The sequence below is a fragment of the Diabrotica undecimpunctata genome, chromosome 8, assembly GCF_040954645.1.
Source record: "Diabrotica undecimpunctata isolate CICGRU chromosome 8, icDiaUnde3, whole genome shotgun sequence".
Classification (NCBI taxonomy): Eukaryota; Metazoa; Arthropoda; class Insecta; order Coleoptera; family Chrysomelidae; genus Diabrotica; species Diabrotica undecimpunctata.
Window position 1 is genome coordinate 20,251,942 of NC_092810.1, and position 21,762 is coordinate 20,273,703.

The 21,762-nt window shown below is 32.4% G+C and overlaps 1 protein-coding gene across 1 annotated transcript in view; it reads left to right on the top strand.

Moving 5' to 3' along the window:
* The window catches only part of LOC140447258 (uncharacterized), a 258,442-nt gene that overhangs the window by 210,460 nt on the left and 26,220 nt on the right, over positions 1–21,762 (top strand). The window contains exons 3-5 of the mRNA XM_072539812.1: positions 3–296; positions 17,317–17,627; positions 21,241–21,381. Coding sequence (XP_072395913.1) covers positions 3–296; positions 17,317–17,627; positions 21,241–21,381 — 746 coding nt within the window. The remainder of the gene's footprint in view (positions 1–2; positions 297–17,316; positions 17,628–21,240; positions 21,382–21,762) is intronic.

Consider the following 21,762-nt stretch of genomic DNA (forward strand, 5'->3'; position numbering starts at 1 on the left):
AGATAAATCGCAACCAAAACAGTCCGTAACCTCTCACTCACTTCCTAGTCCCATAGATGTCGCTTCCACGCTGCAGAGCAATCCTGCTACCAAACACGAATCTGTTACTGCTCTTTTGGGAGCTTGGACCGAATTGCTTCTTCACGATCTTGCTAGCACAGGTAACATGAAGAGCCAAGATTGCTGCAGCGATAATGCTAAAAAACACGGGGAATGCTACGGAAAACTTGGTAATGGACAGTGTAGGGAATATATGAGGACTTTGCCAGCAGTTGATATGGATACTTGTGAATTTGGTAAGACTTTTAAATAATTATGAACGAAACATAGTAATTGCTATATAATTAAATATGTAAAAAATCAGTACCATAGTTATCCACAGGCTTAATAATAATAATTTATCTTGATAAATACATAATTTTAAATTGTTTTACGATTGCCTTTTTTAAACTGAGCAGATGGTGTAAATTTGTATATCATCATCACCATCATCTTTATCTATCAAACTCTTGCATTCACCACAGTTAGCCATAGGTCTTCTCCATTCTCTTTCACTGTTTTCAAGGCTGTGCATCCTGTGCATTTTTGCATCCAATTTTATACTATTTTTCATAAGTCGTCTTTTCATCTTGTTGGTGGTATACCTACGTGTCTCTTGTTGTCTCTAGGTCTCTATTGTCCAAGTTTTAGGGCCAGCTTATCTCCACTTGGCTTGTGTAATTTTTTCTATGATCTCTGTTATTTTAGTGTCGTCTCTTACTATCCTGTTTGGTATTATATTTCTTCTTGTTATCCCCCAGAATTGCTCTTTCTGTCGCTCTTTAGGTTACTCTTAATTTACTGGCATCTTATCTTCTAGTAAATGTTAATATTCTGAAACCGTTAACGTTGGACCATAACTTTGTATAACTTTCATTTTGTTTCCTATTCCTATTCAGTATACTTTATATGGTTTTTATGGATAGAGAGGCAATACAACCATTTAAGTTTTCCAGATTGCTATTTATGTTTAGCATGTGGCCAGATGTTTAAGTTGGAAGTTGTTTTTACAATGTCTTCTTCTATCCCATTCCTCTATCTAAGTCCCATTGTACATCTGCCAATTCTTCCTCTAATTAATATAGAAGCTTATTGTCTGAGGATAATGTGTGTTCAACTTTTAATATATTAGTTGTTCTGTCCTTTTCAGAACTCCTGGAGACCATTTTATATTTGTTGCATGATTCTGAACGGTTCATTCTACCTGTCTGGGATAGTTTAGACCTTGATATTTCATTTCATCTGGAGAATTTTTTGACCAAATTTAAATACCACATCTGCTAAACGGGTCGGTGTATCGCGGTACAGAAACCAATAACATTTGCTGCATTGTTGCTTTCTACTATCTAGTATTGCGACAGTCTAGAATCGATATCCATACACCGCACATTGCGCCAATACTGGAAATGCTACTTGTCATTTCCAGGAATATTTATTGACTCTTTGGTCTAGATCCCTGATGTTCAGCGGTATCGGGGGTACCTCGTGTAAGGTGTAGCTCTTTACTATGCATTACAATCTTGACTAGATAGAGGATGAAGCCCCACTTAAAACAGCTCTATCTTGCCCTGTGGGTATATGAGGACCAGTGTTCAGTCAACCTTGTACAAAATACCGTTTCAAAATCCACTAAAGCAGATGTTTAATTAGAAGTAGCTGATTATTTAAATTGTATGTCTATATAAACCAAATTAAAAAAAACATTCCCCTTAAAATTAAATGGGAAAGAGCTTATACATCATTCATTTAAACTAAGAAACAAAATAGAGTGTGCTAGCTAAGAGATATATTCTTGCCAAGTAGATTTAGCCCTTAGTAACAACTAAATACGGGGGATAGGAAGTGAAAGAGAAATACTTCGTGAGAGAGCTGGAAAAACTTATCTATATAATACCTTGGTTCTTAAATAAATAACAAAGAAAAAGACCTTTTGGATAAAATAGAACCTTGAATCTTAAAGCAATATCAAAAGGGGGTATATTTAGAAAAAAATTTGAAATTGAAATGTACGAATGAAAATGAAAAAATTTGGCACTGAAAGAAAGGGAAAAAATAAAGCGTGCCACCTAGTTCTTTGTCGAGGAAACCTCGACATTTGACCTATGAGAGGATTGGTTTAAGAGATTAAACAAAATGATAGATAGGCGAAACATCTGAAAAATACCAAAATGCATATATAGTCAAAAAGAGAAAGGAAAAAGTACACTTACCTTATATTGTCGCTCTACATTCCTGTCATATTTACTTTCTAAATAGTTACCAAAAAAAAAAGGAAGATTATGAGGAAATAATAAACAAATAATTGCTACAAATTAACAATTTTTATTTCTTAAAAGTTTAGCCAGATAAAAATATTATAAAATATCAACACATTGGACAAATCAGGTATACTATAATTCCACTATTTGGAAGAGTGATTTAATCGTTTCAAGGCAGAGAAGTGAAGAAAGACGTATGAAAATCCAGTGGCGTACACTCACTTTTATTTCAACGTTAATTATATTATATATTTGAAAACGGTCTCTTTATAGAGATTGAAACATCAGTAAATTAAACATTTGAATATATTTGGTGGCTTATTCCCTACATTCCCCTAAAAATACAGAATGCCATAACCAAAAAGCTATATTTGATGGATTTGACCGTTACTTGATGGAAATTCATTTTATGTAACAATAAAACACTGAAAACTTTGTTTTCAAAACTTCCACAAAATTTATTACAAAATCTTATCATTACAGGTGTTTCGGCAGAGTTCCTTTCTCAAGTGATCTATTTTTGGTATGCATTTGCACTTTGTGTAAATGCATACCAAAAATAGATCAGTTGAGAAAGGTACTCTGCCGAAACAGCTGATAAGCTTACATAGTGGTAAGATTTTATAATAAATTTTGTGGAAATTTCGAAAACAAAGTTTTCAGTGTGTTATTGTTACAAAAAGCTATAAAAAAAACAAACAAATTTGCAGAAAGCTTATTGATGCTACCCGGCTGTCGCGGAAGTTAGGCTAAAACGTCTACTGACGTGACCTGACCAGGTTCTAATTTTGTTAAGATTCTCTTAAACCAGCGCTCAAATACTTCGGAAGTCATTTCTTCATGACAATCTCCTATTTTTCTTGACTAATATTGAAGCAAACCATCATCAAGAAACCCTGTATCACTTCCTATATGGATAATGATTAAACGTCGTCCCTTTCCTGATGGAGCTTTTAATCCTGTAAAGCAGCCATCTATAAATGCTTCGCTTTTACCTTTGATATTTAAATCTTGCCAATCTTTTCCAACTCTATGACCTTCGTTAATCCAGGTTTCATCCAAATAATGTTTTCGATTCAATGCTGCGAAGTGTGCGTATTTCTTTAAAATATTTTCTTCTCCACACAATAATTTTTTTTTCTAATAACACACTTTTTCTGTTTTTACATATCGAAAGTTCATTTTGCGCATCGTTCTGATTAATACTCTACGAGATATCTTGGGTAGAAAGTAATTGTTTTCGAGCCCTTGAGAAATTTTTTTAGTGTTGGAATTTTACTCCGAAAATAAAATGTCTCGTCATTCAAAAAAATGTTTTTTCTACCTAGTTTTACGTTTTACTTGCTTTTTATTTTCCGATGTATTTTTAGGCACATGATAAATACAGTTAATGGATACTTTTCTTAAACTGCTACAAATATCGACCGCTTGGCTAATATTTGATGCCATTTTTCTGCATCATGCAATTCAATTCCTTCATATCGTATCACTACCTTCTCTTCGACGTTATGGGAATGAAATGTAACATATTATCAATTTTTATTTTATAAACTTAAATATGTAACAACACTGAACATGTAAATAAAATTTATTTCAATACAATTTTGTGCTCAATTTTTACTATTGAAAAAACTCATTTTTTGGAATTTTTATGTCGGTAATATTCGCGTCAAAGAATTCAGGTTTGTATGACCATAACTGCTACTTGTGAATAAGAATCAGCTACACTGTACGGCATCTTGTGGTTACCTGTGCTATAGAGAAGAACAAATAAATGTACTAATTATACATTCTATGATTTCAGATGATTAAACGCAAATTAAACGGGTAGTTTTCGAGGACCGCTGAGTACATTTAAATTTAAGGACATTCGGCGTTTAAACGATAAAATCACTCTTTCAAATAGTGAAATTTTACTATAGGTAATAAATAAATATTTCTAAAATTAGATGGAATACCTTTGTAACTGGGTAAATCTGAAATGTGAATTTAAATAGCAAAAATTAGCAACAGTACTTTCACATTATCTCAGTTGTAGCATAATCATTATGATATTATGGAAATTATAACTTATTATCCAATAAAAAATACCAAAAAATTAGCTGAATAAAAATCTATAACAATTCCATTTGATTACTAGAGTATTATACATACAAACTGTTAGGTTGTAGAAAAAAAAAACAAATATTACTACAGAATACAAAAAAATCGAGGAACGTACCCTATAGAGAAAAACATGGCATTGCACTACACTAGCTACATATTTAATAAGAGTTATAAACGAAATCAGGTATCTTTCTTCGCTTCACCAAATAGAAAACATTCTGCGATTGTATGTCCAAACATTTTAACAAGTTTTAAATTAAATTAAAAGAATTACATTAAACTTGGTTTACTTTTCTCCAGTCGGCACTGACCCTAAACTATTAACTTAATTAAAATTCATCACCTTATTTCAGCTTTTTTAGCTGTTTACTATCTCTCGAAATGAGACATATTATTATGTACTTCATCACGGGCCACCTACTTATCTGCGGCAAAAAAACAGCCCTCCTAGGCTGGAGTCCACACATCGTACTTCTACGTTCGTCAACATGGAAATGAAAATATGGCAAAATTCATTTTTCCCTGAGTGGGAACGATAAAAATTCTGAAGTGGACGTTTATTTATTTATTACATAACTCGTCGCTTTGAGAATCAGCAGTTTACTTTAAACTCTATAGATCAAACGAATTCCTCGTAAGACAATTTATATTTCTCTCCTCGAAAGAGCAAAATCTTATATAAAATAATATATAAAATAAAATAGCTTCAAGCTAACTAGAAGCAGACTCTAAAATGTCTAGGATTAACAATATTAGAAGCGCAAACTGATTATAAGCAATTTTCAGCTCCTACGGTATACAGGGTGAAACAAAAAAGCTACAAGCTTATAATAGTAGCTTTAAAATGAAATACTTGAAATCTTTTTACGTTGAGCAAAAGGATAATCTATAAGTAAAAATGTCTGATATAGTCGACAATTTAACATTTTTTAATAATGAATTTAGAATATCTCGGCTTCTGATAGACCGATTTTAATTTTTTAAAGGTTATTTGGTTTGCTTTTACAAAATAAACAAAACATTGTTTAAAAAAAGGATATGTCTTTATTAGTTTATTAGTTATTATTATTATTATTATTAGCATTTAAACACAATTAAATTGTTAATATGCAATTACTATCTAAACATTCGGATTATCATGTTGAAAATTCGGGTTCAGCGGGGCAAAATAGATAAAAATGAGTCGTAAAATCTCATGGACTTCAAACGCCCACAAAACCTCCCTTTGCCGCTAGACTATACCGATATTGTGTATAATTTTCAGAATATTTCTACACGAATTTTTGTGAAAAGTAAAATGTTGTCAAAAGTTACTACAATATCTGAAGGTGAGATAGGATCAATCTATTTCAAACCATATAATTCTATCAAGTAAGAATACTAAAGTAGACGATATAATCTTGATTACATGATGTTCCGATTATTTAAATAAATATTCAATATTATGCGAAACTGCAATCTAATTGTATTATTGGAATTATTTTTCCAGATTTTCTATTTTCTCAAGGTCTGTAAAACGGTTGTTATTATACAAAAAGTAAAATCCAACTTTTAAATTTATTGACTACAAAAGTTACCACTGACGTGTTTTATATCACATTATTGCCTAATATAATCCATTCGATGATTCACTGAACTTACTGTACAAAGGACTAATTGAAATGCAAGAAATTTAACTACGATATGTGTTGTAATTTATCGCAAAATATACAAAACGATTAAGATAAATAGAGTGAATTCCAAGTTCTACACATTTTCATCAATTGACAGGAAGAAATTAATGGTAATCGTATACACACAAACTACTAAAATGCTCAAAAATATACTTACTATAGATGGTTTGGTAAATAACTCTAAGAGAAAAAATAATATAGAGAAATAAATAAATGGGTGGCGGATTGATGTTCAGAAATGAAGGAATTAGAAAAGAAACATGACATGTATATGCACAAGAAAGTTGGTGACCTAGAGTAACTATACAACTGAATTGTTAAAAGTTGACAGGCCAAACATATGCAACGCAAATCCAAAAGGACCTGCAATTTTAAAATCTGAAGCATTTCATGTAATAGAATCAGATAAAATCAAGAAAGCAGTTGAATCCGACAACATCCAAGCTGAACTATTAAAAATGATATAGAAGAATCAAATCTTTGCTGTCTTTTTCATATTATAATAATATTTTTTAAAAGTCCTGAGCCGCTAAGACTGTTAGCTAAAATATTTCTTTGCTTGAAAACACACAATAATTATTTTGCCTTTTTCTACCCTGTGAAAGAGTAATGTTACATTAAAAGTATATCATACATCTCGTCAAGTATATACTAAAAATATAGAGGTCTGACTATAATAAAGAGCCCACTGGTAAAGATACAGAAATAGAAAAAAGTATTTGAAAACAAAAGTTTTCAGTGTTTTAATGTTAGAAAGTTTTTTTTTTGGATTTTATTTTCGCTGAAAATATACAAGGATCCTTATGTATTTACCTAATAATAAATAATTAATTTAACTTCGATTTATTTTTAATTATCTACGAAGCTTATAAATTAACCCTGTACTTATTAAACTATCATGAACTGCATGACCATAGTCGCTGAAAATAGAAGATTGCGAATAGGGGAATATACCCGCTGAATAATTCCAAAAAGTTTCGCTCGTTATTTTGTACGTGACTGGGTTTAATAATCTGTTACAATCTTTAATCTTGGGTTTTTAAGTTAAGCGATATATAGTTAAGGTTTATTGTAATAATACTATTCTTTCACAAAGTGCTCATCTGTTGGTAGTTAATTTTTCTAGGAATTTTGATATTTTGTCGTAGAACTAAATACATATTAATATGAGAATAACCCCAAAAAATTTTTCATACTTCATGTTTTTAACATTACCAAATTAAATTGTGGATCAAATATTTAGATTTTGATTTTTAAAATATTTCCTAATTATAATATAGTGAAACTTGGATAATTAGAATCTCAGGGGACCGTTAAAAAATTCGAATTATCAAAAAAGTAGTATCAAAGATACCTACAAAAATATCTGCAAACGATATCAACAATGGTTGACCATTTTTATCGCTTAATTCTGTCAACCTAGAAAAATGGACCAACAAAATTCGGTCAAGAATACCAATTGAAACATTTTCAAGCTATAAAAAAAGCTCAATTGATTTTTATCATTTGCATGTGTTCTCATTGGTATTTTCTGCCAATTCTTGGCCTAAAAATTGGCCCAGTGAGTACGCGTCATTAAAACAATAAAATATTTTATCTCAAAAAATTGATTGAAAATAAGAACGTTTGTTACAATTAACGAAAAAAGACAGATTTTAATTTTTCCAAAGAAATCCGAAATTTTAGTTGCTTTTTGAATTTAGCTTCTTGGTAATGACAAAAGATTCTACGATATTCAGTGAACGAAAAATAGAGTGATTTACGTCATTTTTACTTTCAAAGTCTAAGTTGTGTAATATGATTTGTTGCTTCAGCCGCACCCGGAAAATGTATTTCCCCCGCAACTGATGACGCGTCGTCCTCATCACTCTCTTGTTTTTCATCATTGTTCTTAAGCACTTCAGCGATGATCTCTGCATCGGTTATCTTACCACATAGTGCAACATCTTCATCTACGTTAACAAAATCTTCATAAGAGCTGACAGAACCAGTAATGACGCCCATCCCGTCAACTGAAAGCAGCTCTTCTCTTAAAGTGTCAGCGTTTTCTGTGTTCTCCTCGGTTTTTATGAAAACAGCTTTTTTGAAATTTGTTGTTTTGATTTCTTTTATCGTTTCGGGGGTTACTTTGTCCCAAGCTTTCTTACATATTCGAGAGACTTGAAGAATGTCTAACTTTATTTTAATTGAGTCGCAATTTTCCGTCAATATATTTTCAATCAAAAAAAAGTCTGTAAAAATGTTTAGGATTTTTTGTGAAAAAAAAAATAACTTTTACTTTTCTATCAGTGCAATAGTGTTGTGTGCCGTACTGTTGTCAATCAACAAAATAATTTTCTTTTATGAATTTTTTGTCAGCCATTTCTCGAAAAGCTCAATAGTCATCCAAGCTTTTGGGCTGACATTTTCCAGTGGTTTTGACGTTCTTAACACAACGCGGATTAGCTGACTTGTCCATTGACAGAGTGACTATTTGTTTGCTTAGTTCGATATTTTTCGTTTTTAAATACCAGTGTTTTGTCAGTACCTAGTGCATCAACTCCTCCAATTTTGTTTCCATTGGTTGGCTTCTTGGTGATTAACGGCCCCGCTTTCTCCACAAATGGATTTGAATAAAATTTTGTTGCGTTCTTTGAAGCCATCTAACCACCTTGTACTCGCCTCAAAATTGTTTTCCCCATTTTAATAGCAAATTGTTCAGCTTTGCTTCTTATAAGGGGACCACTCTCGGAGATCTTTTTATCCCTGGCTTTTTTAAACCTTTTTAAAACACAACTGTCTAAATTTGAATTTTCTGGCTCCCTTAAACTTTTTCGTTTCTTACCGTACTCACAGTTGTTTCTTTAGTCTTCACGTAGGTGGATAATATGTTAACAGGAACTCCAAGAAGAAAGAGGAAGTAGTAAATTGAGGCTATTTTTCCGATAACGTTAAAGTTTTGTTTGTTCGAATTTTATCATGCGATATCTTCGCTTAAAACGCAGTGATATACTGACGTGAAGGCGCTTATTGCAACGCCAACGCATCATAATTAAAGGGGCGTGCCGGATGGGGAAAAATTTAGTTTCCAGATACGAGTACAATGTTCAATGGCCTTAAATGCCTTAAAAAAGTGGAGGTTTAGGACAGAAAAGAATGCTACCTTTTTTCGTGGAAATTTCCAGCATGAAATTGTTATTTAAGCTTGTAGAAAAGATCGAATTGTCCAAAATATAATTCGAATTATTCACGACTTTTTTACAATTACATATTTAGGAAATGCTAGAGACCAGAATAAGGATATTTGAATAAAATAAGATTTCGAATTAGAGAAGTTCAAATTAAACAGGTTCCAGTGTACCTGGAGCTTTCACTTTACTAGTTAGGTTGGGAATAAGCCATAATTTTACTTCAAAATTAAGTTTATTTGACGTTTCGATTTTCACTTCGGAAATCGTTCTTACAAGTTATTAATTATCATATCTTTCGTAGTACTGCGTAGTGCGATCAACCAAAATTTGCTGGATAATGAGTCTGGGTTTCTTGATGTATGCAGTCTCGGACTACCTGCTATTGGAATAGCTACTTGTAGTAATATCAACTGAATACCAATAATTCCTGTAAAGTTGCAAGTATTTATAATGCTTAGATTAAAAATTTCACAAAAAAAAACGAAAATCTAAAATTAATACATTTTTAAACAATAAGCTAGACTACGATGAATCTTCTACGATGACGGAAATTGAATCAAATGTCCGTCATCGTCGTCGTCCAAAGAAGCAGGCTTTCATATTGCAGTCAAGTATTTATTTTAGAATTTCATTTACCAGATATATACCTAGAAATCATTTTTTTTTTAATTTAGCTTCTTCTAAACTTTACATTGTTTAATTTTCAGCATTTTATTTGTCAAAAATTGTTGTTTCTTTTTTATTACTTGTATTAATATTAAAAATACAAACTTTATCAGTAGAAAAGTAATTACCAGTATAATGAGTAGATAAATCCTTAGCTGGTACTATTGGTCTACGTCTATACGTTCTTGTCAAGGAATTTTTATCAACTTGTTTATAGAGCTATAGGCACATTGCGCTTCCAAATTAAGCGAAAATTTCTAAATTAATTAATGTACATCGGAATGGTTTGCTTCAGCTCCAACGCCATTTTTATTGCTTCACCCAAAAGTTATTAAATACGCACGCTATTGTAAAAAAAACATACCATTCCACTAAAAATAATGCCCTTTGATAATGAACATCATTTTTTAATCTGTTTTTACTATGTTTATAATATGTGGGTTATAATTTATAATAACACTCAAATTAACTTCTGTGATCCAAATGGTAAAAAATTAGATAATGTTCAACTTTTTTTATTTAGTTTTATTTTCTTCAGCTATAGATGTATAATTATTTTATGAGTACACAACAAACTGATGTAATTAATTCTCTTATTCGTAACAATATATTATCTTATTTTGTGGTTAATTGACATACCAACAATCAATTAATTAAAATGAGTCATACTGGTTGTAATATCATAACATACTTTTTGAATCCCCATTATTAAAATGAATGGTAGTTATATAAACCGCATGCCAATGTATTGATACATCTACAAATCATTACCGCAATTTCTTTGTTTACTATTAATCGCTTTAAAAACTAAAAGGGTACAATAATCAAGTAAAACTGAAGCATTTGTCCATTATAACTTTGAGAGTAAACTATATTTGGAAAACAATTTCTTTATAATACTTTTACGCAACAAAATCGGATTCAATTTTTCAAAATTTTGGCATCTGATCTTCTTTTTCTTCTTTTTATGTAGACATGACTCTATCTGTTTTCAATAAACCTCCAGTAAGTTGTCGTTCCATCGTTTTCGTGGTTTTCCTACTGATCGTCGTCCTATTGGGGTCTTAACTACTCTATTTTTTTGTAATTAGGCTAGTATGATCATTCCATTCTACTCTTCTATTAATTGTCTAGTTCTTGATGTTCTTCAACTTGCATTAATTTTTGTCTAGTCATAGTGTCTTGACATCAATTTTTCTATATGTTTTCATCTCTGCTATTTCTAGCATCCTTTTTATTCTCTCTGTGTCAGGTCGTGTCTCTGCCGCGTATGTCATTACTGGTCTGATGGAATCTAATCTGGAAGTTAAAATGTCTGGGAGCGGCTTTTGTTGTATGTCATCCAATATTGTACCTTTTATTCCCATGCTTTCCCTGATTTCTTCACTTATTATCCTGCCTTCTCCTAAAAACCTTAGCATTGGTCCTATTTCTTTGCCTAACCTTACCTTTTTTACCCTAAGGAGTAACATTTGCTGTTGCACCAGGCGTGGAGAGGACTAATTTCATGTAAATTGTATAAGACCCGGTATAAGTCAAGAAATAATTAAACAAACTCAACTTACGAAAGCCCCTATGTTAAGATTTAATCTCGATACAAGTACTAAAACAACTAAAACAACTCGTAAGACCATTATTATACTAACAGTTATATTTGACCGCATGCTAAGCTTATCATACTTGTCAAAAATATGGAAATTTGCTAAAATCATTATGATTCTTTAGCCAGGAAAAGAGTCCTGAAATATTAAAAAGTCCTGAAGAAAAAAAATATTGCAACGCCATATTTATAGATATCCCACAAGCGTTTGAAAACGAATACCAGCGTATGAACAAAACACGCAAAAAATTTGCCAATCAGATACAACAGTAATTTATTTCAAAATAATTGACAATTCTCGGTAATACATTCTCGAGAGCGGAAGAGAGAGCAAATATATGTTCTGTCCTTTTTTTAACTATATCTTAAATATGTAATGATTTTGCCGATTTACTCCCGTACAAATTTCCTACGTCGAACGGGCGTATAGAAGTATAACTTTAAAAACAAATCCTACCTAAAGCTGGCTGTACAAAACGAGAAAATAATACTTATGGAAAAATGTATGGTTGGCCAGCTGCAGTTAAATAAGTTCTAGTCTTCATGGAGTTAAAAATAGGAACTTGTTGCTGTTGTTGTAGTGTGGGTATAGTGGAACGTAGATGAATAAGTATAAATTTATTAGTTGACTGTAGTATTCTACAGTATCGTGGTTCGGAAAGTCTCACTTAAATAGGGGTAAAAGAAAAATTGCTAGTAAGACCAAAAACTGTAATAAGAAACGTTGTGTTAGCAACACCATACATTTTAAACATTTTCTTGTTTTGAAATTATAGAAAATTAAAAAATATATGGAAGAAAAAATATACAGTAACTTTCAAGGATTAAATGAATATTTTTGTTGTTCTTTTTATGTATTAACTTAGGTATCATTCGGGACTTATTTCTAGGTATTTTAACCATGCTTTATATTTTGGTGCTGTCCTTTATTGAAATCTCTATACTTACAGGACCCAAATTTTGTTAGTGACATTTTCTGGTCTTGTCTTCTTTGGTTATTTTTCACATACTCTATCGATATAATCAGTGTGGGCGGTAGATTATCCTCCTGCGGACGGTATACAATGACTACAGACGTAGGTGTCGACATAAAAAATCTAGCGAGATTTTTGTTAGCTTTTTTTAAAAGTAAAAAATGTTACTAGAGGAAAAGAAGTAATTTCTTTAGAAAAGTAAATAAATTCCTATAAAAATATATTTAGATTTTAAACATATCTTAAACAGTGCTTTTCAGATAAAACAATCCACCTTAAATATCTTTTGAACTTGTAGTTTTTAGGAAAGCTCAAACACACTTCAATTACTATTTGAAGGGGGAGGCATTACGTTATATGTAAGTTTGCTGGGAAGGGCACCCTCTCATCCCCCATATCATCCCTTAATTTTTTAAATTACTCTTACCTTTTTTTATTTGATATTTGAATTCTATTCTTTGTACTGAATTCAAAAATGTTTATTATGAACATTAAGCATTATGAACACATGATGCTTAAAGTAATTAGTTTATGAGAAAATTAAATACAAAATCAAGAAAACTGGATTAAAAAAATAATTGTTTTAACAATTTTATTACAAACATTTAGAATGAACAATTCACTACCAAAAATGTTTACAATACTTGTTTAAGGTGATTGCCATTAACTTTCATACAATAGTACAATATATTTTAAGATTCTTTTATGACATTTTTTACCACGTCTGCATTAAGTTGTCGACATTCATCCTCTATACTTTGTCGTAAATCATCCAGAGGTTCTGTTTCAGAAGCATACATTTTTTTTCTTAAATACATTTAAAAGAAGAAGTCTAGGGGAGTTAAATCCGGTGACCTAGGTGGCCAATCCATCATCTGTCCTCTTTTACTTATCTAACGAGCGGCAAAAGTTTCTTTTAAAAATTGTTGCACAGGTAGAGCAAAGTATGGAGCTTCATCATGTTAAAATACAACCAAATTTTCGGAAAGATTATTATCATTTTCTACTATTTTTGTAATCCGGTCAACCACTTGCTTAAGTAAATCACGATATGATGCACCATTTAAGTGTCCAGTAATAAAATATAATACCCGGGTCCGATAATGTGATACCCTAAGATACCACACCATAAATTTAACCTATGAGGATGCTGTGTGTGAAAGTCACGCACAATATGTGGATCACTCTCAGCCCAGTATCGGAACTTATGTCTATTCACCAAGGCATTTACAGAAAATAAGCATTCATCAGAAAAGCAAATATGGCTTAAAAATTGTGGATTATAAATTATGCATCGTGTAATTATTCGCAAAATTCGAGAGAACGATCAAACTCTTTTATTTAAATCTTGTAACAATTTAATTTTGGATGGATGAAACTTAAATTTATCGAAGATTCGGAAGGCTGTTAAAGGTGAAACACCGATTGCTCTGCTTATTCTTGACATTGATTGCTTAGTCTAAATTAAATTGCAATAAAACGGCTACTTGGATTGCTTAGTTATTTACGAGTCCCTGTCGGTTGTGATTTTAACTGCAAACTGGCCTTGTTACTCTAAATTTCTGCATCAGTTCAATCGTACACTTATAAGTTGCATGTCTATTGTGGTATGCTTCATTGAAAATTCTAGCAGCAGCACTAACAATCCTCGCGCCATTGCTATACAACATTTACATCAACGACCAACCCAAAAACAAACAAACAAGACAGTTTGTTTACGCGGATGATACAGCTGTGGCAGCTCAGGAAAGTACCTTTAATGAAGTCGAAGTAAAAGTGACAGATGCCCTAGAAGACTTAGCACTATACTATGACGAAAACCATCTGAAACCTAACCCTACAAAAACCCAGGTGTATGCTTTCCACCTTGGAAAACAAGCATGCCCGAAGGACACTGGAGGTGGAATGGCGTGGTCAGATGCTGGAACACAATGAGACGCCAAAATACCTCGGCGTACGTCTGGATAGAACTCTGTCTTATCGATATCACTATCAAGATATCAAGAAAAAAGTAAGCGCCAGAAATAATATCATATATCATCTGCAAACTAACAAACACAAAATGGGGAGCACAACCATACACTTTCCGTACTTGTGCCTTAGTATTATGTTTTTCTTGCAAAGTGCAAACAAAGAAAAATTGTCTATTTCATCAACTAATCACTTCAAGCCAAATGTATTACACATTTTTGAAATCAGTACAAAAAGTAGAATCCAATTATAAAATAAAACAAGGGTAAAGTAATTTAAAAAAAAAAATAAAGGGATTATACGGGGGTGAGGCGGTGCCTTTCCCAGCAAGTGTAAATATGACATAATATCGCCCCCTTCAAATATTAATTGACGTGTTTTTGAACTTTTCCTAAAATTTAGAAGTTTAAAAGTTATTTAAGGGGGATAGTTTTATCTGAAAAAAGATGACAAAAGTTAAATGAATATGTAAACAAAATATTTTCGTTTTGTTTGAGAGGACGTCAAAAAAAAACATATCAAACGATTCTTCGTTTAAAATTTCCAAGTTTAGCCATGACCTGCCGTGGTTTATGATCGTGCGTGGGTTGATTTGCGTTAGTTTTATCATAACAATAATTTTCTGACATCAATTAACGTGCGGAAATGATCACAAAGATGTGGTCATGGTACCACCGTTATGCCACACTATTAAATAATTAATGAATTTTTCTATGATGACGCTCTTCTACTTTTTACCTATTTCAAAGGATTCATTGGTAACCTATTGAATGATTCACGGCAATTCTTAGTGTTGGATTCGATCATCACTTTTGTCGTGAAATAATAGTTGTGAAATATTTTTGTGATTACTCCATTCTAATATCTATATACGTCAAAGCAGAAAAACTACATTTTAGTTGTAAAGAAAACTGAAAAAAATTTGGTTTACTTGACAAAATTTGATTACCTACAATGATAGCCCAATCAAAGAAAGCTATGACAACAAAAATGGCTCGACAATGACAATCAGCTCGACGGTAAATATTTGATATCTTTTGATTCAAGTGACCTATTGACAAAAATCAAGATGCTCACCATCTCTAAAATAAATGCGCAGAAGCCTCGATGTCATCATTGCCCTATAACAAAAAACAGGTTCACACAGCATATCCGTTCGACTTGCAGGAACCCCATCTGCAAGAAGCATACGTCCACAACAATGTACATATGCTGTTAATGCACAAGGAAGAGCAGGAGAACTATGTGGGTATATTTTAGTGTTCATTTCTCATTAGTACAATGCATTAAAAAAAATATGGAGAATTTTCGGAAAATTCCTAGAAGAAAAAAAAACAAATGAAGAAATCCTAATTAAATAGAGCGAGACAACTCTGGAGAGCACTGAGAGTGAGAAATATTAGACATTTGGGTAGTATGCTAGGTCGCGAAAGGTATTACATTTCCCAATTAAGTATTAATGTAAAATATAGGAAAACGTGGTATTCGAAAAAAGTTGTCCTGTGTGCGCAAAATTAGAAATTAAAAGGATTAGTCTGTGAAAAACTTAGTAGCATAGGAGAGTAACCTATATTATGGAGATCATAAAGAAAAAAAATCGTAAACAGTTTTTGTAACTTAGACCTTGTATCCAGATTCTTCTTCTTCTTGTAGTGCCTATCCGTTTCGGATGTTGGCGACCATCATGACAATCTGTATTTTGCAAACTGCTGCTTTGAAAAGATTTGTGGTTGTTGTGTAGAACCACGTACGTAGATTTTTCAGCCAGGAAATCCGTCACCTTCCTGGTCCTCGTTTTCCTTTAACTTTCCCTTGTAGAATTAATTGCGGCAACTCATATCTTTCGCTGTTCCTCATGATGTGACCGAGGTATGCGATTTTGGCAGTTTCTATTGTGGTTAACAACTCTTTTTCTTTTTGCATTCTGAATGAAACGTCTTGGTTAGTAACGTGGTCGGTATAGGATATCTTTAGGATTCGACGATAAAACTACATTACAAAAGCCTCAATTTTATTGCAGGTAGCGTCTGTGAGAGTCCACGACTTAACTCCGTACAACAATACAGGAAAGATGTAACATGAGTAGTAACCTGATTTTTATGGGTACTGATAAATCATGGCATTTAAATAGCTTAGTAATTTTTTGAAATGCAGATCCTGCTTCCTCTATCCTGCATTTTATTTCTCGGAATAGTCCCAATGCCTATTCACACTTATTCTTTCAATTTGCTATTCTCTCTTAGAGATTATCATACATTTTGTTTTCTTAATGTTCAGTGAAAGTCCATATCTCTGACTCACTTCTGGGATTCTATTCATAAAATCTTGGAGGACTTGGAGGAGGATAACTGTTAGCGAATACCACCATGTCATCCGCGTATCTGATATTATTGATACATTCTCTATTAATTCGATTTCCGGCTTCAACATCCTCTACTGTTTCTTGAATGATTTCCTCAGGGTATATTATCTAGAGTAATATTTGTAATTTTGTTAGTACATAGTTGTAATTTTTTAACTGAAATGAAATTTTGACTTAGAAGTACTTAAAACACTATTTTTTGGAAAAGTATTTTCCATTTTTTAGTTTTTAGTTTTTTTATACACTAGAAGGCAAACGAATAATATAATCCAATTTCCAAAGGTTGCTATATATTGTGAAAACATTCTAACTTATTAAAAAAATTAATTAAAATTCAAAAACCATTGTAATTATCATAATGTGTGACTCAGGTTGTCTACGAAATAAGAAAAAATTACACTATGGTTTACGATTTCCTGGTATAATATAATTCGTGACCACAGATCATTCTAACAATTATCTAAACTGTAATTTATTACCTAATCTTTTTTTTGCAGGTTACCGTGACCAAATGAATCTAGCCACTTCCTTCCTGGATGCATCGGCGATCTACGGAAATACAGACCAACAAGTGGAAAACCTCCGCACCTACGACGCTGGTTTGGTTAACGTATCTGCATGTTCGGCGTGCAGATCCAATGCTCTTTACTCCGCCATCCTAAAGGAACACAATAGGGTAGCAGTAAATCTAGCGCAACTGAATAAACACTGGAACGATGAAGTGTTGTTTTATGAGAGCAGGAGGATTGTTATTGCTGAATTACAACATATAACTTACAATGAGTACCTTCCTATTGTTTTGGGAGAGGTGAGGAAATATTATCACAAAAAGCATAAATTCATCATTTAGTCTTAAATTTAAAAGAAATCATTTTTCGTATATGTAGGGTTTATTTGTTTTTTTACGAAATTTGGTAATTTGGAAACAATTATCAACCCGCTATGTGGGATGAAAACCTAAATTTAGGATTAAGGTGACACATCTGGATACATTTAGTGCTTAAGTAAGTCCTTTTACCCTATGATGGCCGATATGCAATTAAATGATCAGTGGGCATCAAACAGTGGGGGCTTTAATATTTAATTCCGATCGCTTGAGAAGTAAAAATATTTAATTTCCTGTATTTTATGTTCAGTAATAATATTGGATTTTACTGTATCAAAGGCAAATAAAATGAAAATAATATGTATATACAGGGCGTGTTAAAAGAAGTGGGACGGAATATTTCGAATACTTAAATGTTCATTTATTTTACTTAGAGTGAAAATTATACGAATAGTTTTGCATGCAGTAAAATTGGAAAATACTTGCCAAGTTGCTGGTATATCCAAATTTGAATAAAATACATCCAAGACTTTACTTTCTGCAGACACTGTATTAAATATAACCTTGAAACAAATTGGCACTAAATCACTTTCGAGTTTTCAGCAAAACAAAACGTTTAAACAAGTGTAGTCCAGTAATTAATACCAAAGCTATTGAGAGTATGCAGTCCAGTAATTAGATCGAAGGTACTTTATCGTTTAACTAAAACACACCACAAAGTCCGAATTGAATTCCCGAAACACTTTTTTGTTACTTCTTTTTAGCAAACGATTTGTCCTATTCACTGTCTGATATTTCACTATCAGAGTCGTCACTATCTGAATTGTCTATCCGAATAAGTAAAGGTTGGACCTCATCTATAACTCGCTCGGTTTGAAAACACATTCAAAAGATTTGAACGATTATGTCTTCCGTATGTCTAATACAATTTTGCCATTGTTCTGCCTTTATTTGTTCTATAGATTTTTTTCATAAACTAAGAACGCTAGCGTCATCTATTGTTTTGGATGCATATTTATCACAAAAATTTTTGGCGTTCCCCAAACTAACTCAATTGCATTATAGTGGCAGTGGTAGGGCGGAAGTCGAAGAACTTTATGGCCATATTTAAGAGCCATTTGGTCGGTAACAAATTTCTTTTGAATTTAGTGCTCTTCACACCTTTGAAGTAAATCGACTTTTAAAAATAGGTCACTAATATATGATAAATTTTCTTTTCTGTCAACCACAACTTTACTTCTTCTTTTGTCCAGCTGCTCAAAGGAAATTTATCTTCTACTCTTGAATGGTAGTATGCATTATACAACACTATTGTGGATGGTCGCTCCAATTTTTTTTAACAAATTTTCTTCCAACAATTCTTCAAAAATATTTGCATTCATATTTCCATGGTTATCATTTCTATCATGAAGTATAATGTAGCGTTTACCATTACAGGAACGACTAGAAGAATAACATTTGCCAGGATGATTTTGACACATTTCCTATAGCGAAAATTCATCTAAAAATACAACTTGCCTCGAACTATCAGACGTTTTATTGTCCATGTATTTTCTTAAAAAATGCCACCGTTTTGAAACAATATTAGCGAGTTCACACAATACTTGTCTATTGTTTGTCTTCTTATATCGAAAACCTAAATGTTTCAGCACTCTCTACAAAATCGTTAAACTAATATGTAATTGTCTTTTATTTTATTTAACACAGCACTAACTGTAACATGTTCTTTGGCTTTATACATAATATATATAATATTTTTAATTGCAAGGTTAATGGACTGGTGCAAATCTAAAGTTTTTGGATGTCGACGATTTCTCTTGCTTACTTTTATATCAAGACAGAGGTTGTGACTCTTGAAGAAGGCCCCCATCCGATTGAAGGTGGATCTAGCTTTTCCGATGAGTGCTCTAATCTCCTGGTTGTTGGTCCATTCTTCATTTATTATGGTGCCGGGGTAGTTGTAGTGCGTCATTCTTTCTACAGGGGATTGGTTGACGCAGAGTTGACCTTCTGATATTCTTTTCTTGCTAATTATCATAAGCTTTGTCTTCTTAACGTTTATATTGAGTCCATATTGTTGACTGTAATACGTGATTTTGTTCATAAGAACTTGTAGGACTTCTACGTTGTCCGCAAATACTTTAGTTTACATCTGCAAAACGTTATACTGAAGAGGTTAGATAGCATGAGGTCCCATAAAGATAAGCTTTAAACAAACGACGAATAATTGGTAACTTCGTTTCTTAAAAATTGTAATTACAGACTTTTGTGACCGATGTTAGACGAGGCTTTCGCATAGATATTTACTCATACTTTGGAGAGGGTCCATGCACTACACCATTTGCTGTCCTCAGATAATTAAACAGATATTTATCAGATTTGTTTAAAAGGTTACGTTTTTCTACAAAAAGGGCCTAGACTGGGGCGGATCTGTTTTAAGGTAGATGTAAGAAGTGGCATTCGGATTTTTGCAGACATAGTTAGGTAATAATTTTAGTAATAATATTTGACTTAAAATAATCACTTTTTTTAAGTCCTCTTTTGGGCCATTTTTTTGGTATTTGTCAAGATTTCTATTCTTTTCTTAAAAGTTGAAAAAAAGGGATGTTGAATAGGATGTTGGACAAGGTAGAGAGCCCACGTATCTTACATCCTGTCAGCACGATATTCCGATATTTCGGATTTGGACAGGGTGGTATTCTTAGCACAAATTTCACCGTATGTCATGTTGATCCACGAGCGTTTATTAATCAATTCTTCTTCCTATGCCGTCCCCATTAACGAAGGTTGGCGACCACATTTTTAAAAGCTTCTCTGTCTTTTGTAACGTGGAATAATTCGTCTACAGTCATGTTTGTCCAGTCTCGAATATTTCGCAGCCATGACTTTCTCTTTCTACCTATTCCCTTTTTGCCATCGACTCTACCCTGCATGATGACCTGCAGAAGGCTATATTTATTATTTCTTAGTATGTGTCCAGGGTATACAGTCTTTCGTACTTTTATCGTTCTCAACAATTTTTTTTCTCGACCCATTCTTCTCAGCACTTCCTCATTGGTGACCCTGGCAGTCCATGGGATTCTCAACATTCTCCGGTATATCCAAAGTTCAAAGGCTTCAATCTTAACTATTTGCGCTTTTAGTGTCCATGTTTCTACCCCGTACAATAGTTGCGACCAGACGTAACATTCAACAAACCTCAGTCTCAGCGCAATATTCAGATTTTTGTTACAGAACAATTGTTTGAATTTTAAGAACGCTGCCCTTGCCATTTCTATTCGTACCCGGATCTCTTAGTCTGGATCTAATTCTGTGTTGATGTAAGCTCCCAGATATTTATATTTTGTCACTCTCTCTATTTGCTGTCCACCAAGAGTTAGTTGTTCATTATTTATTGGACTCCTTGATACTATCATAAATTTGGTCTTATCTGTGTTGATGTCAAGTCCCATTTGAATGCATTCACTATTTATTGCATCTAGTAAAGTATTAATCTAGTATAGTATTAATCAATTACTAAACTATAAGTATAACAACTATATTGAAGAAATACGTTTTAGTATTTAGATATTTTTATACTATTTTTATTTTTCAGGAAGCCATTGTACATTCTGAACTGGAACTGAAGACCCACGGACGATTTGCTAAATATTCCAGTACTCAAAAAGTTGGTGTATTTAATGAAGTAGCCATATCTGCCTTACCGGTCCTTCTGTCAATGTTGCCAATTAGTGTGGTAAGTATATATATATATATATATATATATATATATATATATATATATATATATATATATATATATATATATATATATATATATCTAATGTTTGTATTTTGAGAACAATTTCTGAATTGTAAATTGAAATGTCAATAAACATACTTTAACCTTTAATTCTGGCATATTCCCATTTAAATAGTAATTACTTTAAAATATTGCGTTTAAACATATTATCTCACGAGCTAGACACATAAAGAAGTAACTTAATAAGAACTGATTACTGTTTGACCCATCAAATCGATATCTTTCTTGTTCAAAGTGTTTCTTTGAGATAATTTCTAAAAGCCTTTATTCTTTGTGGAAGTTACATGTCTTCTATTTTTAAAACAGTTCTGGAAA